Source organism: Sceloporus occidentalis, unplaced genomic scaffold (assembly GCF_023333645.1).
Source record: "Sceloporus occidentalis isolate IW3139 unplaced genomic scaffold, rSceOcc1.0.p SCAF_4, whole genome shotgun sequence".
Lineage (NCBI taxonomy): Eukaryota > Metazoa > Chordata > Lepidosauria > Squamata > Phrynosomatidae > Sceloporus > Sceloporus occidentalis.
In genome coordinates this window covers 66555055-66580692 of record NW_028316984.1, presented here as the reverse complement: position 1 = coordinate 66580692, position 25638 = coordinate 66555055, and the positions used below count along the sequence as shown (strand labels likewise).

At 38.3% G+C, this 25638-nt stretch overlaps 1 protein-coding gene across 3 annotated transcripts in view; it reads right to left on the bottom strand.

Annotated features, from left to right (window-relative positions):
- Positions 1-1647: 1647 nt before the first annotated feature.
- LOC149313947 (sorting nexin-4-like) overlaps positions 1648-25638 on the bottom strand; it is a 50425-nt gene continuing 26434 nt past the window's right edge. Inside the window, exons 9-14 of one of the 3 annotated variants that reach the window (XM_089520207.1) lie at positions 22346-22411; positions 18848-18937; positions 16783-16882; positions 13621-13766; positions 11395-11509; positions 1648-2935 (exon numbers count right to left, since the gene is read on the bottom strand). In XM_089520207.1, the coding sequence (XP_089376333.1) occupies positions 2798-2935; positions 11395-11509; positions 13621-13766; positions 16783-16882; positions 18848-18937; positions 22346-22411 (655 nt within the window). In that variant the 3' untranslated portion in view covers positions 1648-2797. Of the gene's footprint in view, positions 2936-9330; positions 11036-11394; positions 11510-13620; positions 13767-16782; positions 16883-18847; positions 18938-22345; positions 22412-25638 lie in introns of those variants that run through there. The other 2 variants (XM_089520209.1, XM_089520208.1) reach the window with 2 other exon arrangements.

The following is a 25638-nucleotide window of genomic DNA, read 5'->3' as shown; positions in this document are numbered from 1 at the left end:
GTTTGCATTTGTTAAATGGCCAACACAGCTACTGCTGAATGTTTTCTGTATTGTGAGATACTTACGTTGTAGCTGCAACAGGGGAACCATGAAGAGTGGCCTGGGTACTGGGACCTCCAACCAAAGTAAAACAATTTTTTCTTCTTAAATTTGGACTGAATTTGCATGTTTTATCTCTACACCAACAAAATGTTCCTGATGCAAAAACATGCCAGTCTTCTTGAGGAATCCATTTTTCTCTGCCTACAAAGAGGCCTGTGAATGGAGACATATTGGATTGCAAAAGAGGGGTCCCTGTTGAGATGCGAATGGACTTTAAATTTCCTGGACTTTGAAAATCTCCCTATTACCGCTTGGCCAGAAGGAGGAGGAGCCTGCCTGCAAAAGATATCATCAAAATCATAAAATCTTTACTAAGGATTGAAACAACATGCAGGACTCTGACTAACATCTCCAATTGTTTTTTGTCCCCCTCTCCTGTTTGGTTTGTAACTTCTTGCCTGATGAAGAAGCCCATGGAGCTTCAAAAGCTTGCAACAAGTATGTTGTGCATTTCGGTTGGCCAATAAAGCCATCTCTGGTGGATTTGTTAAATGGCCAACACAGCTACCCCTGAATGCATTCATGTATGTTCATATTTTAACATCTTATAAGGCGATAGCTGTCTTCCCCTACCTTCATAACTACTATGACTCCCTCAGGCAGAGGCTTCAGGTGCCTTCCTTGCCCTTTCCTGCAGAAGATAAAAAGTTTGGGAAGGGGAAGAGGGGGATCAGGGCCTTCAAGTCTTGCCCCTGCCCCGAGCAACTCTTTCACATCCAGGTCTCCCCCCCCCCCCCCCCGTTTTGAGAACCATTGCTTTAGGATAGTTAGGTCAATAAGTGTATTTTCAATGTCATTTATGTTGGGAACTGGTTGGGGACTGTAGATTTTTATGATTTCTGTATTATGTAATTGTAATTTTATTTTTGGGAACCTGCCTCAATCCAAATGGGAGAGGTGGGCTAATTATTATTATTATTATTATTATTACAATCCTAATATGTGGAACAGAAATTGAAATGCTGTTAATAACTTACTTTATGTCATTAGCTGTAAGAGCCGCCTCTGTTTCTTCACATGAAAATGTGAAAGGTTTATAGGAAATGAATTTTACAAAGCACATTGCTTAAATACTCACTAACATTCTAAGGCATGGATGAAAGAAAAAGTGTTCTAAAGATTATCTAGTTAGTTAATCTATATGCAGCCTTTCGGGCTGAACCAAGTTCCGAAGGTAGCTTCCTTACAAATCTATGATAGAAGCAAACAGCATTCAAAGCAGCCATCCAAGAGCCACCAAGCAGCAAGCCAGGTTATATACAGTACCTGGATATATTTAATCTAATACTTCTAAGTCTGTCTGCCAGTAGTTGTGCTTTTATCTAGCAATAAAGCTGCTGAGACTTATCCCATCTCGACTTGAACTACAGTATGCTACAACCATTTCTTGTAAACACTATATATATATATATATATATATATATATATATATATATAATATTCATTACAAATATAACCCATGAAATAAGATACCACTTCTAAAAACATATGACAACCAATAGTGAAATGTAGGCTTTTTATTTATAGCCATTTCATGTCTGGATAAATTCCTATGAAATTTGAGACAAGAGCTTTTAAAACAAATTCTAGAAGAAGACTAAATGGAAGCTAGAATTTTAGCACTTTCTAAAGGGGATATTATAGCAGAAAGCTACTGCTAATGTCACCAAAAGTCTTGGGAAATTATAATGTTGGATGAATTTAAAGGGGAAAAATATGTATTGTCTGAGAACATCTGATGCACTTGATAACAGTACATTTTTATACATGCCTACTCTGAAGTCAGCCCTATTAAATTAAAAGCGATTTAATCACAAGCAAATGTTTCTAGGATAGGGTCCGAGGTCCCATATTTTGCCACAGTAATCAAATTAAATCAAGATAGAATAATTAATTCCTTGAAAATTTCAACTCAAACATATACTAAATCACATCATTTCATTTATGTTTTTGCTTCTTAAAATTGTCTTCTGTTTTTCTATTTAAAAATGCCCAGTGTCACTAAAAGTAGTAAAATACAAATAAAAAAACAAAAACAGTGAACCCAAAGGAATAACAACGAGTTGATCAAATTTCAACATTTACAGTTGCTGTAATATCACAGGAGGCCAAAGGCTTGCTGGAATAAAAAACTGCTTTGCTGCTGGAGGAAGTCATAACAAGGCTTGCGAACAGCTACAAGGAAAACTCTTCTTTCAGATTCTCACTGATCACATTTCAGATGTCATCAGAACAGAAATTAAGGCTTCTCTCAGATATCTTGAAACCCAAATAGGCTTGGCTTAAGTCAATAGGCATTTCAGGCAAGTTGATGCCAGGTCATATCAGTGTTTATAGGTCATAACCAGCACAGTGAATTGTTCCTACAAACCAGTTGCCTATGAAACTATTCTAACAGGAGTCACATGCTGTACTCCCTATAACTAACCCCTAAGCTGTAGATTTCTGTTAAAAATGGCATTTCCAGAATCTCTTCAAAAATAGCCCTTTAATAGCATATTTGTCCAAAGAAGATATAGCTTTTGCCACTGTGGTCAGCTCTGACATCTCTGTAAGTGGGTTCACTAGCTGTAGTTGTATAAATGTCTGCTTGACCACCGTTTTAAACCCTGGACACTTGGTTCAGGTCCGAATGCAGGGGACCAAACATGTGTTTTAAATAGGAGAGCTCATAGGGTTGTTGTAACTTGAAAAGTCACATACACCATCCTGTGTTCAGGAGCTGCTTTGGAGTAAATCCAGTTGAATTCAGTGGGATCTGTTGCCAAGTAAACATACATGGGATCAAGCTGTACAAATATTGAAAACTTTGCCTGATGGCTTGAATTAGAACCTAGAGAGTGAGAACAAACACATTAAGAAGAGAGGAAATAGGGCTAATTTCACAAATAGCTCGTGGAAAAGAAACATGCTTCAGGAAATAGGAAATCTCAGTCCAGGGGATGAGAGTACAAATCCAAAGAAGACAAATGTATACGTATAGCAACCCTCCTCCAAATACTTTTGGCACATGTATAACTTGCTGTTGGTCTTCCATTCATGATATAAAGGTGTAATTGGAAATAAATGGCACCTCAAAGGAGCTACCTGTGATTTGTACAATTGCAACAGCTATTTTATCAGGACATAGCACTCACACAAAAGCAGCAACCATGTGAATGCCACCAAGATGGGAGTTTGGCAGACTGTGCACATTTCTGTATGCCACGGGGCAATGGTAGGAGGTCACTATATAAATCAACCCACAGAAATTGTAATACCATCGCCCCTCCATTTTCACAGGGGATTCATTCTGGACCCCCGCGAAAACGGAAATCCACTGATATACAAGCCCTAATAGCTTGAATGGTGGCGCCCCCCCCCCCCCCCAAGTACAGGCACATGCCTCATTTTAAATCCCTCTGTTTACCCCTCGCAAGTAAGCGAAGGATGCGGATTCAAAGTACATTATAATCCACACAAAGGGAGGGACGGCTGTACCAACAATGGATACTATTGACTTAGATACGTGATGGAAACATGCTAAATACTCAAACAATCATGTCCACTTCAGACTCCTGTTTTCCACAATATTTTATTTGATCTCCTACCATTGATCATAGAATCATAGTGTTAGAGACCACAAGAGATATCAAGTTCAACCCCATTCTGCCATGCAGGAATACACAATTAAAGCACCCTCGACAGATGGCCATCCAGACCGTTTAAAAAATCTCCAAAGAAGGAGACTACCACTCTCCCAGGCAGTGTATTCAACTGTTGAACAGTTCATATTGAGATGAAGTTCTTCCTAATGTTGAGGTGGAATATCTTTTCCTCTAATTTGAATCCACTGCTCTGGGCCCTATTCTCTAGAGCTGCAGAAAACAAACTTAGTCCATCTTCAGTATGACATCCTTTCATTTATTTAAATAGGCCTATAGCACCTCTTAACCCTCTCTTCTTCAGACTAAACATACCCAGCTCCCTAAGTTGCTCCTCACAGTGAATGGTTTCCAGACCTTTCACCATTTTGGTTGTCCTTTGGACATGCTCCAGCTTGTCAACATCCTTTTTGATGTCTGAAGGGATTCAGCACTTTAGCTGGAAATGCATCATACTTATGAGTCTTTGCACCTGGCATGGTTTTCCTAATATTCAGCTTGTTGGGATTTTTTTGTTGCTATTGGAACAATTTTCTCAGTTAAAAGGGAGGACAAATGTTTTGGTTCTTAAGCTAGCTGAAGATTATTTCATCCACTCTGAATATTTTCATCCAGTCTTTCAACAGAAGTTCATAGAACTGCAGTTCCATGATCATCTCATCTAACCCCATGTACTAAAAACAGAATGTTGTTTTGAGAAATACTCTTAGGTGAGTTTGTAAAACATAGCAATGCAATTCAACCAATCACATGTCACCAACCAAATAATGCCCTTTAAGAAACCCATCTTGTTGCCCACTGAACCTATTTATTTAGGTGATCAATCACTCTAAGTAAATACTGATTTGGAGAGGAAGAACCTGCTGTGGTGCAGAGTGTTGGTCAGGGAGACCAGGATTCAAACCTCCATTGAGCCATGAAGTTCTCTTAGCCAAGCACACTTCATAGAGTTAAGAGAACATCAAGGGGGGGGGGGGGGGAGGAGGAGGGTCATGTATATTATTCTGGGTTTTCTGGAGAAAGAGCAAAATTGACATAGAATTGATTACCTTTCTCTTTTTTGTCATGTAACACACAGCTTATTGCAGTATTTAGTTCTATACCAGTCTCCCCAATTTGGTGCCTTCCAGATAACTGGACTACAATTCTCATTAGCCTGAGTCAGGCAAGCCAAAGCTTGGTAATTACTATGTAGTAGCCCAAAACATCCAGAGGGTACCAGGCTAGGAAAGCCTTCTTTAGAGTAAAGCTTGAAATATGATGTGGTTATGTAATGCAGAAATTTCAGTGCATAAAGATAAAATCACAGACTAGGCAAGTCAGCCTTGATAAGTTTTGGGCAGAGGGAACAGTGATGTCATCATCTTAGGCTTATTGAAACCCAATAGAACTTTATTCTAGAATTTTGGCCAAGACTGTATAATTTACTTAAATAAGATTTGACAGTATGTATGTAACCAAGAAACTAAAAATAGTCTCAAACATAGCAAAAAACAGATGGCAGATTGTGCTTTTTTTGTTGCTTTTCATCATTCAACTCATGCATATGAAATTGTAATCATCATCTCTTATAGAATCAAAAAATAAATCTTGCCAAACAATGACTGCCCCCCCCCCAAAAAAAAACACTGTTATAAAATAAATAAAAGACATCAATAGAACGTGCATACAGAATTAAAGAAAAGAGTAAGGAATACATGAATGTAATCAAAATATATTTGAGACTTCAGAACCTTGAAACAAGACCTACAAGGTGCCTTTTCAAAGACAGTGCTTGCTTGTTTCAGGGAAGTGTCAGAAGTTAGTTTGGTTCATATCTCACATGCAGAAATGTACTTGTTCACCCTTTTTTAAATGCTGATAAACTGTATTAACATTTTAGCAACTGTAAAATCTGTTTTCAGCAATAACAAAATCATGAGTTTTAATTCAAAATAGTAACACAGTCAACATCTATTTGACCACATAAGATAAAATCCCTTGATTTTGAAATGTCAACATCTTAAAGTGTTTAGAATAAGCTATACTGTCCAATAGTTTTTATATGTATTTCTACACACCATACAAGAGAAGTTATATTCAGGACATACAGCTAGTGTCTCTTTTCACTGATGTCCAGCCATTTACTGTATTATGTTCAATGTATTCTGGGCATTAAAAGTTCTTCACTGATGTCATAATTTTGAAAAACTGCCTATTGTTCCTTGGGAAAATTCAGTGGGAATTACACATTTCCGTGATCTCTTATGTGTCTGAAATGTACGTGACCTATGTTGCATTTAGTCTTTCAAAAGGAGCATAGCCAATACAGGTACAATAACCAAGATTATTAAGTTGTTCTACATTTTTGAATATATAGAAAATGTGAGGAGGTGATGTGAAGTCGAAGGCTTTCATGGTCAGCATCCATAGTTTTTTGTGGGTTTTCGGGCTATGTGACCATGTTCTAGAAGAGTTTCTTTCTGACGTTTCGCCAGCATCTGTGGCTGGCATCTTCAGAGAATGCTTGCCTGGAAAAAGTGGGTATATATATACACTATGTTATATATACATTCCCAGTCTCACACAGTATATATATACCCACTTTTTCCAGGCAAGCATTCTCTGAAGATGCCAACCAGATGCTGGCGAAACGTCAATGCATTCCCAGGCTCACTCAGTATGTATTTCCCACTTTTTCCAGGCAAGCATTCTCTGAAGATGCCAGCCACAGATGCTGACGAAACGTCAGGAAGAAACTCTTCTAGAACATGGCACATAGCCTGAAAAACCCATAAAAAATGAGGTGATGTTTTTAGTTACCATTCTGAATTACTACTGCCATTTTGAAAATAAGACCACAGGGCAAAATACAGCTTCTCTTTCCTAATCTTATGGAACCTCATAAAATATGAACTGGAAAGCTTCTGGTAAACATTTGATTGCAGAGGGCTTCTGTGCTAGTAGTCCTTGCAGTATTCTATATTCTTCCTTTGAAAGCTTGGCTTATTTATGGCTTCCAGTGGTGTCCCATGTATGTACAAAGGATTGTTAAAAAATAAGCCAGTTCAGTATACAGTGTGGTAGGGCTAGGTAACCTAGTGTCGTTCAGATGTTATGGACTACAATTCTTGTAATACCAACAGCCAGTTAAGGAAATTGTGATCTAGATCAATGGTTCTTAAATTTGGGTATTCCAGACATTTAAGATTTCAACTCTTCAGTTCTCAGATTCTCAGCCTGCTTGGCAAATGGTCAGAAATTCTGGGAACTTAAATCCAAAACACCTGGAGGACCAGAGATTGAGAACTAGTAATCTAAATCTTCTGAGAGTGCAAGTTCAGTGTGAATTAAGGAGTGCAAGTTCAGTGTGAATTATTGCAGTCCAGAGCTGCAATAGGAATATAAAGGCAATGATATTCTATATAAGAGCAAACTCTCTGCTGCATCATCATCTGTTTCCGTTTTTGAAACTCTTCTAAATTTCACTATATAGAATCAGAGACAGAGCTAGGATCTTCTGATAATCATGAAGTTCTGTTAGACATGTCAAGTTAGTTGTGATTCCTAGGTTTTAATCAGAAGACAATGTAAAATAATGAGTTTTTGTTTTTCTTTCCACCTATCTTATGTATGTAATATTTGGAATTGTTTTTTTCCTTGCTAAAAATGACTCCAATGTTTAGACCTCAACAACTAAAGCTAGATGCTACTGATCTGCAGCAGTAGAGGAAAATGAAAGCAGTTTCAGCAAGTGGAGAGGTGTACTTATGTGGAAATGATGAAAAAGGAAAACTGTCACTGATGAGGTGCCCTAGGTAGAGTTTACTTATTTGAAGTAAATTTACAGTAGGTTTATCACCTCTTTCACACCGTGAAAGGTTTGAAGAGGACTGTTATGGAGAAACTACTTATTACAGACAAGTCCAACTAGGCTTAGGACCAACTGACTTGGCAGCTCAAGCTAATGACATTCATTTGGACAAGTTGATAGAAGTACAACCTTCTTGGTTGGGCTAAGTATCTTAGCACTTTTGGACTTCTTTGACCATATTCTGCTATGATTATCCAGTTTGAGATTAAGAGGAACAGTAATATAATGGCTGCAATCCTGTGGTAGTGACTGATGATTTAAAGCTACATCAGATAAATGCTGTTTCACTCCATGGCATTTTGACAAGTGAATTCCTTCAATTCTGTTAATGCCATTTTTGTATTTTTATATGTGATTACATCAAATGCATTTGTAAACTTTTGTGAGAGAATATTTCTGAAAAGCATGATTTAAGTGTATTGAATAAATACACTGTATGTTTGTGTGTGTGTGTATGTTAGTTCATCTGGAAATGCTTAGACACTAGGGGGCAATATGGATCAAGTATCTTTTTCCAGAACAAATATTCCTGAAGAGCAAATATTAGTAGAGTTGGGGATGTTTCACATTGGTTTGGGTTTATAACAATGTGTACATACAAATAATTTGAATAATACTCCAACAGCATGTGTTTTCACACAAATATGTGCAAAGCACAAGTTGATTTATTGAACAAATGTGGTTGAAAAGCATTATGATCAAACCATATTTTAAGCAAAAAGAAAAAAATATTTTACAAATCTCCATCATAGATACTTGGATGGTCTATGCAAATCCAAGCACCTTTTCAGATGATTAGGGATACTGCCTAATTTCTCTTTTCCAGCAAGACCATTGATAATGTTGTTTGAATATATTTATATAGGTTTCCATCCATATCACCTTTGTGATAGTTGGCATATTCCTGGTAGTATTCTCTGGGTACTGCAAGAGCTCCAAATGAGCTACACTGACAGCATCTCTTTTTTCCACAATAATAACATGGACAAAGTCTTAGAAGCTGAGCTCAATAGGCAGCAAAGTTTATCAAATCTGCCAGGCTTGACAGTGATTCCATCAACAACTTTGGTATTTGAGGATGCAGCAGACAAATAGGTTATAGACTATGCAAGAGATTTTCTACTGTTGAATGGCCAATACTTTAATGACAGCATTGCAGGGTAGTATCAGGAGCCTCTAATGACAGATTTTTCTTAGATTTTGTGAAAGGTTCAATTTGACAATGAGTTAATCTCAGATGACAAAATCGTCTTTAACAAGTTCATTATGCCTGGTATGTTTCAAGTACAACTTGTGGAATATAATGGTTATTTTCTGGATTTAGACATAATTTCTCTCTTTTTGGAGGGTATGTCCAACTTGCAAGAAAGGATGTGACTGCTGACGACTCTGGTCCTTCTCAACACCAGTAAAGAGTATTTTAGCCCCCTTTGCCTTTCTTTAATGGTTTTCATGTGTGCATGTGTATGTCAAAATCAGCATTCTTTGCAGAAGTAGTCATTTAGTGGTTTACTTTAAACAAAAAGTTAATTGGTCGGAATTCATTTGTAAAAAGGAAGCATATTTGCATATGTACAAAAGCAATCAGATTTCAATGTCCACCTCCTTTTTTAAAAAAAGAATGGTTGAGTATTAAAGTCCAGTACAGCATACAATCAATTAAGTAATAGGAGGTTTCAAAATAAATGTTAATAGTAGCAATAGCAGTAGTAATAATAGTAATAATAATAATAACAATAATATAAAGTGTAGTTTTATTTGGCATATTTGGCACAAAGCTTACAAGAACCTTTTGATCCCTTCTCAATTTAATACAGTTAGCAAGAAAAAGGCATACTAATACACTTAAGTTATTCAGCTTATGAAAGAGAGGGGGCAAGGCACTAGGAAGATCAAGTGCATGGAAAATATTGACTCCAAGTGCCTAGTGGTATTAAAGTAAGGCACAACTACTCTAGGAAGTTTACTATAAAAATCTAACTTTGTGGCTGCTTATTGTTTTTGGAATGTACAAGTTTTAATTCTATTGTTTCTAGGACCCAGATGCTATGGTTCTCTGTAATGGAATGATCTTACACAGCTATAGCTTTCTTAAGCAAACAAGACTTCCTAATGAAACAATGTAACTATTTTTTAAAATTAGGCAATGGCATTTACAAAAATCAAAATTACATGAGTTTAGCTGAAAATGTTTCACATATAAAAACTGTCTTTATGATTTCAGGGGGGAAAAGATCTGATTCTGGGGAAAAACAGATTTGAATGTTATTATTATGTCAAAAACATGTGCTTAACAAATGAGTACTATTGAACTCAGTGAGGCTTTGCTACAATTATGTCTAGCTTGATCCCACATTATCTCAGGTAACTTTTAAAATGGCACTAAGCAGAATCCTTCTTACAACTGGGAATCAGTGTCTTGAATTTTAAGATTCAACAGAGCTAACAAAAAAGCTTTCCGTTTGAACATACTATACCAAAGGGCAGTAAACAATTCATGCTATTAATTTCCCTTAGAATAGACAAAAGTGCAGTAAACAAATTAATGCAAAAATGTAAGTACAGTTCACATTTGTGTGGCTACATGTGCAAAGCAAAACTAGTTCAGATTAATAGACTCGAAGTCGTCATTGTTAGTATTAAAAAAAGGGGTACATTTTTATGTTTGGCATGATCATCTTGAAAGAACTATTAATGCAGAACGAAATACTTACGACCTAATGAATATTGCTGAGTAAATTGAAAACTGGTTTTAAAGATTTTAACTTAAGTCAATAACTGTTTTATTTACTTGCTAATTCTGCAGTCCTGTACTGGCAAATAGTAAAAAAATTATGATGGACTCCTATCTGTTTTAAGTTTTGAGCAGGGCATTATACTGTACTATACAGAGCATTTAAAAAGAAGACAAGGTTCATTAATGGGAAAACAACTTTTTGTCAGAGAGAACAATGATATGATTATGGATATAGCTGAAATGCAAAACACAATTTTGTGTCAAGAAAAATTAAGACATGAAAAAAAAGTCCATGCTATAACATTACAGATGTGAAACAGCAATGGATGAAGGGGCACCTGGAAATGATTTACATAGTGCAAAGACTGGTGGTTCAAGAGCCTAGTACAGTGAAAAGTTTAGTTTATACAGGAGCCAACTTTGGATCCTCCCTATAGCCTTATTTCAAGAGAGAACTACAATGTTCAATTTGCTACTGCATGCAAAACAAGCCACAAGGTGGCCATCAAGGAACAGAGACCAATTCTTTGTGCCCTACTTTCACAACTACACTGATTCCATGATTTAGTAATGTAGCAACTTATTATCCATGTTCATGCATTTGTGCTTCTGTTCTCCAGCATTTTGCCAAGAAGGGCTGAGTTTCATATATCACATCTTGCTGAAGCATTCTTTTGCATTTGTCCAGACTTGAATTCCCTTCATTAACAAATGGAACAGAAAAAACAGAAAATGTGGTAGTTGAATCAAGATATTAAACAGGCAGCTGGTGAAAAGCAAATGTCACCATCAATGGATTAACAAATGGGGTTAGGATTGGGATTTACAGGTCATAGTAGATAGTTTGCAAATCTTGCAAACACCATATAATGCATGCTGTAATCTTAAACATGAGCAGAATGTTCCTCAGTCCCAAAGCATAACTTTAGAGATGGTAGGACACAGGAAGGAAAACAACAAGTATTTTAATGCTTTCTTTTCTGGGAATCAAAACAATAACATTATTACATCTGAATCTTTTTGACCTTCTGTTAGAAGAGCTTGCCTTTTACACGTACCTTTTTGCACATACTGATCTGCATAACAGCATAACTGATCAGGGCCTCTTTCAAATCATGGTTCTTTTGCTCTTTGAAGCGTTCAATATCAGCCCAGGCACTTTTCATAAAGTCTCTGAAATAAACAGTAACCAGATTAGTGCAAATAATTCATGACTCATCAAGTAAAACCAAGCTGTTAACTCTTTAATTTATTGGATAAATAACTGGCCCTAGAAGCACGGCCTAATAGCAATTGCTCCTCATAAAAAGGGGCTTTATTCCAGCGAAATGGTGGTCTCTACTTTTTCAGTGATACCTGTTACCCTCTTTGCTTACCAATTGCAATTAAGTACAGTATTTAGCAATTTAATACCTCCCAACTGTCCATTCAAGTTCTCCATTTGGTTCAACTGGTGCCAATTTTATTGAGTCTTTAAGCAACAGAGTGTGCTGAACTGAAATCTGGAGGCTATATAATTACAATTAAACACCAACATAAAATAATTTTGTTTTCCTTATGTGGCTGGATTAACTACACTATTCAAAGTTCAACGAAGATTGACAAATTCAAAGAACATGGTTCCTATCGGTGCAGCAGCAGAGACAGACAAAAAGGAACTGGCCATTTCAGTGGGAAGCCCCTTATACAGAGGCACAGGAGGTGGGCAGGGCTACCATCAAAAAGTTGATGTAATGCTCTAGATTAGAAGGTCCCGAAAGTGCAGGTGCAGGATAACCCATTTGTACGAGCCACAGAGACCATAAAGAAGGACTAAAATTATGCACAGGAATACAGATTGATAATATTTGCTAAGGATTTCCTAGCTATGCAAATATAATAAACTTTCATAATTTATAAAAAAGAGGAAGGGAGAAAGAGGGTAGAAAAAGGAAGGAATGCAGCCACACCTTTAAGCCTAATTTATTAGTCTTAAAACTGTTGGTCTCCCCTTTTTCCCCTTCCTTCTCCTTTCGGTTTATGCTGCAAGAGACTAACATGGCTACTTTTCAGAAACTACTATTATTTATAAAAGTCAACATAAGAATTTTATTCTTCTTTGCACATTTGGACTCTCTGGCTGCAGTTCTTTATTTTTAATGAGCAGATAGCTTATGGCACAGATGGGAATCATGGTGGCCCTCCATATGTTGGGATACAGCAATTATCATTATCAGCCCAAGGTAAAGAATTATGCGAGTTTCAGTCCCAAAACATCTTGAGGATCAAAAATCTACCCCTGAGGCATACTGGCAACAATGTGGGCCACAGTAAACAAACAAACCCCACAATTCTATTCTGGCAAAGATAAACTGGTTTTAGAAACAACTGCATTTTTCTAATATTTTTATCCCTAAGTGGAAAAAAGGATAAGTCAGACAATGTAGGAACCACCCCCCAGGCTCTGGCAAAATGAATCTGGATTAGAAATACCATCAATATAGAAAAAAGATAATATAAAGGAAATCTTAATTAACTAGGCTTTCCTCTATGTGATGAAGCATGTATTTGTATTCAGCTTTGCTACTACAACTTGTTATAGTTATTTCTTTAGCACAGCACACACAATAAGCTATTAAATTTTCATCTGTAACTGTGAAAGTGACCAAATTTCTCTCTGAGTAGTTAAAGGTGCATCTACACTGTAGAAATAATACAGTTTGACAACACTTGGCTCCATCGTAGAAACAAACAGCTTCATTTATATACCATTTCATACTGAACTAACAGTGTCTAAGCGGTTTACAACTGTAAGCTAATTGCCCCCAACAATCTGGGTACTCATTTTAGCGACCTCAGAAGGATGCAAGCCTGAGTCAAGCTTGAGCCTCCTTAGCTGGGACTGAACTTGCAACCTTATGGTTTTGAGTGAGTGGCTTCAGTACAGGCATTTAACCACTGCGCCACCAGGGCTCCTGGGATTTATAAATTTGTACAGAATCCTGGGATTTATAAATGTGTGAAGAACCAGCAATATTTGGCAGAGAAGGCCAAAGAGCTTGTAAAATGACAAATTTCTCATTACATAGGATGGAGATACAGCATTTAAAAGTGTACTAGATTATTTATATAATGTAGAATCACGCTCAGAATGAGCTGTTTTTGCCAGTAACAGGAAACATTTGAGGGCATTCATAACCACCAGAAGAACATTTTTAAAACTTCTTACAACACACAAACGATCCTATGCATGATTTTTCCACCTTTGATCATCTACAGTTTCACTGAATATAATCAACAACTACCGGCTCTCAACATTCTTTGCTTTGAGCTGCTCTTCTCCTTCATGTATTTGTTCTTCCAGCACCTTTATCTTTGCTTCTCTCTGTTCAGGGGTCTCCTGGCCAAACAGTTTGCTGGTCATTCCCTTCAAGGAAAATGTTCTCACAGTCTGGAAATAAGTAAAATATATATTCTAAAAGAGTATTTTATTTTCCCAAAAACACACACTTGGTGCCCAGCAACAAGGATGGGAAGGGGTTATATGGCACCTCTGTTCAAATGAACCAGAAATAGACATGGGAAGTAGTGGACAGAAAAGGGACAACACAAGCCCAACCCACACTCCCAATCTGCTGAACAATGATTTAGAGGACTGTCTCAGTTGAACAAATGACTATGATGCTAGAAAAAGTCTTCAAATGCTAGTACAGTGACTTGATGGAAAGAAGATCTTTTCCAGTAAGCTATGGCCCGTTACAAACGGGGCGTTTTGTGCGCTCAGAGCGCGCACTAGGGTTAGGAAGGGGCGGTGCTTCCGCACCCCCTAACCCTAGTGCGCACTCTCTGCGCACAAAATAGCAGCGGCCGTTCCACACAGCCGCCGCCATAAGGACGTCACGACTGCGCTGCCTCTATACGGGGCGGCGCGGACATGACGTCCTTGCTCCGCGCCAGGGCACATAGTGTGCCCTTAGCGCGGAGCAGGAAGGAGCTCCCTTTCGGAGCTCCTTCCTGGTTTGGCCCGCTGGGCGCAGCCTTCACACAGCTGCACCCAGCTGACCAAAGGAGAAAGGGGCCAAGCGGATCGGGGCCTCAGCGGCTGCCGTTCTGACCACTGAGGCCCCAATACTCCGGGGAAAGGGGCGGGTGCAGCCTGCCCCAAATGGGCGGTCTGTAACCCGCCTATGTTTGCATCTGTGTTCAGCTATCATCTGGAACTTACTTGTACTAAAACACCAAAACACAGCAGGGGAGCCTAAGCTATAAGCAGTTAGGCTGTTGCCATCTATTTCAATAAAATTTAAGAAGCCTACGTGCGTGGACAAATGGAGCCTTAAGCGTATTAGTTTTTACAAACTGTTCTGTGCTTGCAAGACAGAAAAATCTTACAAGTATTTTAAGATCTGTAGTTTATCTGATCCCTTTCTGTGCTTTCCAAAATTCATCTTTTCCTTGGCATTTTAAAACAGCATCAGTAAATTTCCAAATAAACATATTTCTTTTGTCAAATTCATGTGAACAGTCTCTCCGTCTATATAGACACTGTTTGACAAATAACGTGTTAGTTTCCAGCAAACTATTCTATAGTTGTATGCCTACCAGAGCAACCCTCACATACTTCTGATATTTATGCTAACAGAGGACAGAGAAAAAGCAGAATTATTCAGCACTTTCTTTGCTTCAGTCTTCTCAGAAAAGGCAAAAGGTGCTCAACCTAAGGATAATGGAGCAGAGAGGACAGAATAGGGGAATTTCAGCACAGAATAAGTAAAGAGATAGTACAGGAATACCTGGTTAATCTAAATGAATAGAAGTCTCAGGACCAGATGAACTATGCCCAAAGGTATTAAAAGAACTGGCAAATGTAATATCGGACACCAAATTAGGAAGAGTAGCTCCCCAGAGGACAGGATCAAAATTCAAAATGACCTGAATAGACTAGAAAGCTGGGGCAAAGCTAACCAAATGTAATTCAACACGGAAAAATGTAAGATACTGCACTTAGGGCGGAAAAATGAAATGCACAGATATAGGATAAGGGACACATGGCTGAATGGGACTACGTTTGAAAGGGATCTATGAGTCCAAGTAGACCACAAGTTGAACATGAGTCAACAGTATGATGAGGCAGCTAAGAAGGCTAATGCAATTTTAGGCTGCATCAATAGAAGGATAGTGTTTAGATAAAGGGAAGTAATAGTGCCACTCTATTCTGCTTTGGTCAGGCCCCACCTGGAATACTGTGTCAAGTTCTGGGAACCACAATTTAAAAAAGATGTTGAGAAACTGGAGTGTGTCCAAAAGAGGGCGACTAAAATGGTGAAGGGTCTGGAAACCATGCCCTATGAGGAATGACTTAGGGAGCTGGGGATGTTTAGCCTGGAGAAGAGAAGGTTAAGAGGTGATATGATAGCCCTGTTTAAATACTTGAAGGGATGTCATATTGAGGAGGGAGCAAGCTTGTTTTCTGCTGCTCCAGAGGTTAGGACCCGAAACAATGGATGCAAACTCCAGAAAAAGAGATTCCACCTCAAACATTGGGAGGAACTTCCTAACAGTAAGGGCTGTTCAACAGTGAAACAAACTCCCTTGGAGTGTAGTGGAGTCTCCTTCCTTGGAGGTCTTTAAACGGAGGCTGGATGGCCATCTGTCAGGGATGCTTTGATAAAGAGTTCCTGCATGGCAGGGGGGTTGGACTGGATGGCCCTTGTGGTCTCTTCCAACCCTATGATTCTATGCCATTGCTACCTAAAATGGGATGGGCAAAGTGTAGCCACAGAAATACATGTGGCTCTCCCAGGGCTGCTTTTTTTGGGGGCGAGAAGGCAACCACCAAAAAAAATTACCCCGAAGTTTACCCCATTTTGCCACATTCCTCCACCAGGCCATTTGTAGGCCTAAGAATGGGTTTTTTAAAAAACAGGAAGTAAGCCAGAAGTGATTTCCAATAAAATCCTTTTTAAAAAAGGCTTCTCTTGAGATTTACATGGCCCAGGGAGCCTAAAATGTTTTGATTTTTTTTTGTGGTGGGGTATGGCCCTGTAAGGTCTCCTAGGGGGCTAGTGCGTCCCCTTCCAGCCTCTTATAGATTACCACCCTTGACACAAAATATAAAGCACTCTCCTTCATTCCAGTTCACTCGGTTACTCCCAAGCTACTGAACATGTGATGCTTTACTAATCTTTTAAAAGAAAGCTCTCTTTTTCTCACTATAACCTCCCCTCTAATTTCAAAATCAGCACTTATACAGTAGCAAGTTACACTCTCTTTGTGGGCAAGCAATAGACTTCTCCTTCATGGACAGCATAAATCTTAGTCAAATAAATCACAAAGATGCATGACTTTCAAAGGACTCTTCACAAGCCTCCTGTCAGTGAGCCATACACTATGTCATTTAGGTTAAGAACTTGGCTCTGTTTCTAGGTTTTGGAGAAGAACGTGGAAAAAAATTAAGCCAGCCTTACTCCTGTTGCCAGTTCCTCACACTGCTGTTTCTTCGATGTCAAATCTTGAGCAGCCATTTCCAATTCATACTGCAGAAGTTCATGTTTTTTGCAAACTGTCCTGAAAATAATCAATAAAAATCTTTCATATCAAAAAGGCTCCTCGTTATGCTTTTTATTTTTTTTTTAAAAAAAAGGTTTATTATAAACTTATTTCATCAGGGCTGTGTAGTTGGTATACCAAACATTTGAGTCTGACTCCCAACTCCTCTACTCCTCCTTACTGTTTATAACTCCTTCATAAACAGTAAATGTATATTAATTAGTAATAACAGATTTACTGTAAATAAAATGGTAGCACAAGGTATTTCATCACCACTACATGAATCATCGGGCTATTCAGATTGACAGAACATAAAATATATTTAATTAAAATTTCTGAACAAGAAAACTTTCCCAAATTCCTGTGAAAGTTAATATGCAACAAACTAGACATTTAATAATTTTTAAAAGGGATTTTAAGTATAGAATGATATTTTACCATATAATGTTATACTATTAATTTTTGTTTTGAAGCTGAAGTCAGAACATTTCAACCCCGTTTCACACCACTTTACATGCCATGGCTCAATGCTATGAAATCCTGTGTCCTGTAGTTTGTTGGGGCACCAAAACTCTCTAACAGAGAAGCCTAAATGTCTCACAAAACTACAATTTCCAGAATTCCCTAGCACTGAGCCATAGCAATTAAAGTAATTAAACTGGATTACTTCTGAAATGTGGATGCAACCGTAGAGAGCTTCTACAAGATCCAATTTCCTAGATAGAAATATCAGCTATCTCCAAGTCATCCGGTCATCAGTTGGTCTAAAAAGCAGTAGCTAGGATACTGGTGGGCATATGCTCATTGGACCATATTAGCTTATAGTTGTAAACCGCTTAAACACTGCTAGTTCTGTATGAAGCGGTATATAAATGAAACTGTTTGTATTATATAAATCTTGCAATCTGTTCAGGTTGCCAGTTTGCTTCTGACATAATTCAAACTACTGATGATTCCCTTTAAAACTTATAACATGTCTTGAGTTCACAACATCTAAAGGAATATCCTCTCTCCCACCACCTTTCTTTCTAAGATCAGAACTACACTCTTCTCTTTGTCCCAAGATGAGAGGTGGCACAGTGGATGGGACAGATATAACTTCTAGAACTAGCTCCCCATGTCTAAGCCTAATTCAAGCATGGGAAGAGGCAAGACCACTCTCAGTCCAACACTCTATCCTATGGGAGATTCAACTTGCTCCAACATGTATGCTATCCTCTGCTATGACAGAATCTTCATGTATCAGATTTAGGTGGAAAAATCTGCCAGTGTCAAGTTCCTCAGTGACATATCATTCCATCTGAGGAAACACTTCTTGCTTCCAGTAGCTAAAAATCAGAGCATGTCTTCTGAGAGACTTCAAAAGAAGCAGTGGTACAAACATGCAGTTTTTTATACTAATAATCAGGTGTTAGGGTACAGGCTTTTAATTAAGACAATCTTTCTGGCCACCAACCACCTGCTGATGAAAGAAAATGTTTTAATTCAGTACTTGGTTTTAATAGGATAATGCATTTCATTATTTTGTTTTTTACATTGTTCATTAATATTAGAACCAATTAATTTTATAGTTGCCCCTCCTAACTCGCGGGGATCCATTCCAGACCCCCTGCAAGTTAGGAGACACACAGATAATCAAGCCCCATTCACCTCAATGATGGGTCGCCCCTCCGTGGATCATCAAGTCTGCCAATTTCAAGCCTTGGAGGGGCGACTGTAGTTATATTTTGTTTTAAGCAACCCGTGCCACCTTTGTTTATATTTTGCTCTAAGTTGCCTTGGATTCCACACTGAGAGGAAAGTAGGTTATAAATTATATAACAGGTTCGAAGAGCTTAACAATTTTGACAATCCAGAAAATCAATCATTTTCAAGAATATTTACTTACACAATATTCAGACAAATGAGAATGGGGTTAAACTCTCTTCAACATCGAAGAAAGAGGGTACTTTGGCTTTGTCACTGCTAACACAATTTGCTTACCGGAGTGCTTCTGCATAGAAAAGATATTCCTTCAGCTGGTCTGCATAATGTTCTTCCTCTTCTAGTATGTCATCAATAGAAGCTGCATATCTGTCAAAAAAGGAGGCAGAATAGCAAACGAAGTGCTCAAAACTGATTAGACCAACACATAATCATAAAGGTCTAAGTTCCCTTTACACTCAAAATTAAATGTAAAATAAACATAAAAGTCGTTGTGTTATCTCTTCCTCCTGAATGCTTCGAGAACATTGCTACAATAAAATAATAAATCTTATATTAATCTAAAAATTTCCTTTAAGAGAAAGCATTTTATGGTAAGATTCACACCAAGAAAAATGGTTAGACTAGTTTATGAACACTATTCTGTAAATGTCAAGCTGCACCAAATTCTGTCTGATCTTGGAAGCTAAGCAGGGTCAGCTCTGGTTAGTACCTGGATGGGAGACCATGAATGAATACCAGGCGTTGTAGCCTATATTTTAGAGAAAGGAACTGGGAAAACCACCAATTAGTATTATTTGCCTAAGAAAACTCTATGAAATTCATGGGGTCATCATAAATTGGCAGGCAACTTGACAGCACATACACACAGAGCAGCTACATATTGGAAGGGGCAATGCAACATTTAAAAAAGACAGCTGTAAGGTTATTTTGTGTCAGATAGCCAAGAAAGCAGAGAAACTGTTTTGGTGGCTTGCCTACTGATCAAATATTATGATATCAAATAACTTTTTTAAGTTTTGTAGGATGGCCAGGAATACAGTCTCGCCAATTAGAAACAGCTTCCCAGCTGCTCTCCAGGATGCAAAGTTTTGAAAAAATATTAAAAGAATACTTGGTGTACAACTTGGGAAACTGACATAGAGGGTCACATAACTTGCAAAAAGAATACAAAAAGAATGCAAGACAACTTTCACAAGAAGTCTCCTGACTTCAAAAAGTTTCACAAACATACAGCATTCCTCTGCACTTAAAGCTACATTGACAAAGGTTTCTACCCCTAAATAATTAGAGAGTGAGCAATGGGAGAGGGGATGAGGAACAATGCCAGGCCCAGTCAATGTATTCTTATGGGATCTACTGAGCTAGCAAGGATTCAGAAGCACAACTAGGGTTTCTGTCCTTCCTAGAAAACTGGCTCCTGACCTGGGGGGACAAACACATTTAGATTAGGTTACAATTGGTGGTGGCAGTAGTCGTAGCTTTAGTTTTACTTGTCATGAATGCTTAGAAGACACTCCTTTTATTACAGATCCATTCTAATAAGAAGAGAAGAATACGCATCTGCTTTGACTTTATTGCTGAATTCAAGGGTGAAGATGGAAGGCTGTCTTGAGGAACAACTCCTTTCCTTTCTTCTTTCTCTTCACTTCCCTTACATTTTATTTTGTTTGGGAAGAGAAAAATATTGTACTTTGGATCCTTGAGGGACTTATTTGCTTTTTGGTGAAAGAGGCAATATTATTAGCATGTTTTCAACTTGGATAATTGGATAAGTATAGAGCCACCACCTTCTTTTATTACCATGAGGGGGAAAGTAGGACTACATGTTAAAAGATAATGTTTAAAAAAGATGAACAAGAGTTAGTAAAAAAATCAGGAATTCAGATTGTAAAGAAAGTTAAATATTTGGGAATTTGGATCACAAATAAAAATATTGAATTATTTGAAAACAATTACAAAAGGGTCTGGAATCAAATTAAAAAAGACATACAGAGGTGGAACAATTTAGATGTGACACTATTGGGAAGGATCGCAATCATAAAAATGAATATACTTCCAAGGTTAATATTCCTATATCAAAATTTACCAATAGTTAGAAAAGAAAAAGTATTTCAAGAATGGAATAGAGATGTTAGAAAATTCCTGTGGAAAGATAAAAAGGCTAGGATTAACAGTCAGATATTGAAAAAGGAAACGGCGAAGGGTGGATGTGCGCTTCCAGATTTGAAAATCTACTATTGGGCTTGCGGATTAGTATGGGTAATGGATTGGATTAAGGCAGAGGATGCGAAACTGTTAAGTATTGAATCATGTAACATCAGATTTGGATGGCATGCCTATGTATGGTACCAAAAACATCAGGTTAATATTGACTTCATACATCATGCAATTCGCTATCCCTTGTTAAAAATATGGAATAGAATCAAGGAAAGGTACTACCAAAAAATTCCAAGCTGGGTGTTGACACAGGAGGCATTCCTTAGTAGATGGGAAAAAGGCAGAGAGTGGCTTAGCTATAAAGATCTAATAAAAACAAATGAACAAGGGGTAGTAGATATAAAATCCAAAGAAGAACTAGAACAGGAAGGGAAAAACATTCACTGGTTTGGATATATGCAAATAAAATCTAGATATAAACAGGATTACGTTCAAGAGGGATTTGAGAAAAGAGATAATGAAATAGACAAAATAATCTGGGCTAAAGAAAAAGGGAAGATTGCAAAGTTATACAAAATACTTATATCATATGAATTAGAGAAAGAAAGCATAACAGACAGCATGACGAAGTGGGCGCAAGAAGTGGGATGCACAATTAGTATAGATGACTGGGAAAACTCATGGAAACGAACAGGTAAGTTCACCGTGGCGCAGGATCTCAAGGAAAAGTTACAAAAGCAGATCCAATATATTCCAAGAGGTGGCATCCTCAATAATGAAGAAGGGGAATTGATCCTTTCCCTTATATTACAACATGGGCTGATAACACAGTATCTGGAAACTCTGCAAGCAGACGGCCAAAGAAGCAACTTAACCCGCCAGGCCCATAGCTAGGCTGGGGCAACAGGGCACCGCCCCTGGGCCCCAGCCAAAGAGGGCCCCAAACGGCGCCCACAGCGCGCAGTAGGACTCACAAGTGTGCAAACGCTCCACCCTACCGAGCCCTACTTTCTGCCCCAGGGCCTCTAAAGGCCTAGCTACAGGCATGTACCCTGCCCACCATTAACCTCCTTCACCGTAACAGTAGAATTCCTCCCCAATTTAACAAATTTACATTCTGGGGCTTTCAAATTTTGGGTGAATCTATATGCTTCAGATATTAGATAGAACTAGAACATTCTCCCCCTTGTAATGTGAGCACTGAATAAATGAGGACTTTAAAAATAAATCCTATAAGTTTATGGCACATTACTGGAATAAAGCAAAGCTACTGCTATCAAACCAAAAGAGAACAACAGATCTGGAGTACATTAAGTTTTATTCTACCAGTTTCTGGCATAATATCATAAAGAAAACACTGGATAAGTGCCAAACTCTTCTACAGTTTCAAAATAATAATAAAAAAGAAATTTGTTTTAAGATTTACTAGGGGCTCCTTGGGCTACTTGATACAATAGATTCTAAAACTGCCCCAAACTAGAAGCCAATTAAATATTGCACACAATATACAATGCGATTCTTCAATACAATTTTTCCTCAAAATTAGATTTTCCTATCCCTTCCCCTTCTTAAAGTTTCTGTCTGGCTTCCATCAATTCTCAGATCATCAATACTTACACATCCATGTGATGACCAGCACTTTGTAGTCCATCTCCCATCTCCTTCTCTATTGCACTCCATTCACTAAAGAAGAAAAACAACTTAAATAAGAAACATCAGCACACATGAAGGGCAAGGAAGTTAATAAATTGCATCCTGTTAAGCAGTTCTTCCCCAGGTGACATCTATATGAAGAAAACTACAAGTTATACTGTATTTTACTAAGCTGGCTCAACTACCTGTAAGCAGTAGTGCTGTATCTGAAATGTGAATCTATTTTAAAATATGCTATCCTATCTTTAACATATATATGAATTACAGAGCCTTAGAAGAAGATTTGCATGGATATTTGAAACTGAAAAGGAACATCACCTTACATTTCAAACCTAAAAATGAATGGCTTCCCCACAATTTTATATCTGTTATTGGAATAGTCAAAACTTTCAAGATTTAGCTTCATCAGGTTTTGAGATACAAAGACAGTATTATGGAATGAAGGGATATGGATGAGTGTCCCACTAAGCAGTTGCCAGTCTCCAAGGGGAAAATATTACTAATATTACCAATTGATACCATGTATCAAAGAAATGGCTTTGTAGTTAAGAATTCTGTTGTACTGTACTATATCAATTTACAGAACAATTTTCTGTTGTTCTTTGGTCAGAAATATTTGCCTCATGTGCCCTAATATTTTTTTCTGAATATTTTATAATTTTTTGTTGTGAATTTTACACTGAAATCTCAGTAATGGGTTTGAATGAAATTGCTGAAACTTGTATAGAGATCTTGAAAAAAAAAACCCAACCCAAATGCTCTAAAGGAAACGAAAAGTTAATACTGCAGTACTCTATACAGTAAATACAAGAGTGACACTGATACAGTTTAAAATTCTGAACCCTGCTAGAAACAGCTGCAACTGATTAGCTTTGTGGGTTATATTAGCTAGTTATAGAATACAGAAGATTCCCTAATATCAGAGTCAGATTCTTTAATTTTCCATTGAGATGGAAAAGTTAAGCTCAAAATAAGGCATACAAATTATACACAAGAACCATTTCCATTTGGGTCAGCTCTTAAAACAGATACTTTTAACAAACTTTTGCATAATTATCATCAAGTTAGTGTCCTTTTTATGTTGATAGCTTTTTTTGGGGGGAAAAATCACCTTCTGTTTCCCTGCAAAGATGCAAGGCAAGCAAGGGATGAATCTGCCACAATTATTGTAAAATTGCAATTGTCAAATAAGCCTCATGCACACAGCATAAAATGGTAACTATGCAACATGGTCAGAGACTGAGAATCTCCATGCTTGTTTCTTGGTGACATAGTGTGGATAGGGTTTAGCTGTGTTTTATTATTGTTACCAAGTTTGGATTTAATAAAATTTTGGGTACATGCGGTCTGTGCTATGACCCCTGACTGACCCCATAGAAGACCTGCCATTAACCTAAAAGCAGAGAGACCACGTAGGCAGCTCACCCTGCAAAGGCAGAACCCTAGAAAGAAAGCTAAAATTGGAATTTTCCATAGGAAGTTTGGGAGTCGCCAAACCAGAATCACCTCTGCTGCCCAAGTAAGACAATAGACTTGGCTTCTCACTTAATGGGCCAGTGATCAGCTTAATGACTTAGTAATCAAGTTGGATGCCCTTCCAAATTGTGTCCAGACCTGAGCGCATTGTGCAACCCATTGCTTGCTCTTGGCTTAACAAAGCCCAAGCAATCAACACCTTTGTCTAGCAGATCCCCATAGCCTTGAGATATGTTTCACACTATATAAACCCTGAGTTTTCGGACCCTCCTTGGGCTTTTTGAGCATTGAGCTTTGCTGAAATCAACTGAGCTAAACTGAGCTCGCACTGTCACCAGGTTGCAAATTGGTCCACACCAATTTGAACTCTTCTCTTAAGCTTCGGCCCTCTTTCCCCGCTCCTGCGGCCATGATTTACTGTCCATCCAAGCTTCATCAGGACTTCCCAGAGAAGACTTCTAAGGTAGTATATCCCTAGTGGTGCCTCTCTTTTTCAAACCTATCTCCCGAACTCACCCCTCCCCTGCTGTAGCATTGAATGTGTATGTGTGTGTGTATGCTCTCCTTTTGCTGTGTGATTTTTCATGTGCCATAATAAACAATACCCTTTTAATTGCACCTAATTGGTATCAGCACCTCTTTCTCTTGGGGTGTGATAGTGACCTCTGGTATACACCACTGGGACACGATTCCGGCACGTGGTGTTGTAAGGGCCACCTCTCGGCAATATTTGAGCTAATCAAATTTCCCCTAATTCGATCCTTCCTAACATTATGACAAATATAACACAAATGAGGACTCAGCAAATGCAAATGGGAAACCACTCAGAGTCAGGGGCTTTCCCAGCAGATAATGATCACCAATTAGCAGACACTAATCCTCTTTTGCGTTAGCCTCCCAGCCTGAGGCCTGCCATCAGCACAGAACAATATACATGAAAATCACTCCTGCATTCCCAGGCTCACACAGTATATACAGTGTGCCCACGTCATATGCGGACGCACCATACACGGCTTTCAGCATACACTGAAAGCTGCTAGGGAGCCCACAGGAGTGCACGGGGCAGCACGTCCCATTAAGAATAGTAGGGTGCGCACCCATGGGGGCACGTGCGCCGCCATGCCATGCAAGAGTCCCATTATTTTCAATGGGCCTCGAGCATAGGCTTTTTTTTATGCAAGGGGGGGTGGGTCCGGAATGGATCTCCGTGTAAAAAAGGGTGCACTGTATATACCCAACTTTTTCCAGGCAAGCATTCTCTGAAGATGCCAGATACAGATGCTGGTGAAACGTTAGGAAGACAGTCTTCTAGAACATGGTCATATAGCCCAAAAAACCCACAAAAAACTATCGATGCTGGCCATGAAAGCCTTCGACTTCACAATATAACATACAGTCGAAGTGCTTCACACCAGTCTCCTCCTCCTTCCTTCTACATTGTTTCCCTGATAGCTGGAAGCAACAGGGACTGAGAAAATCAAGTAGGTTCTGCTGTGTTGGTACGTCAAGGGCAGACTGAAGAACAATTCTTAACCTTTTGCAGCCACAGATATTTTTTTTTCATCTTGTGGTTATGCCTCATGCCCAAAGTGCACTGTGTACTCTGTTTGGAAATAGCAAGCTGTTCTGTGAAACCCCACATAAGGCGTTCCAGATGCTTTCCAGCAGTATTTACTGACAGTAAAATAAAACACACAATTTAAGGGCCAAACTGAGTATGATAGTAATGCAATTCCAAGTGTTTCAAGTGGAAATAGCAGGCGCAGGGAAAGCTGTAAGAT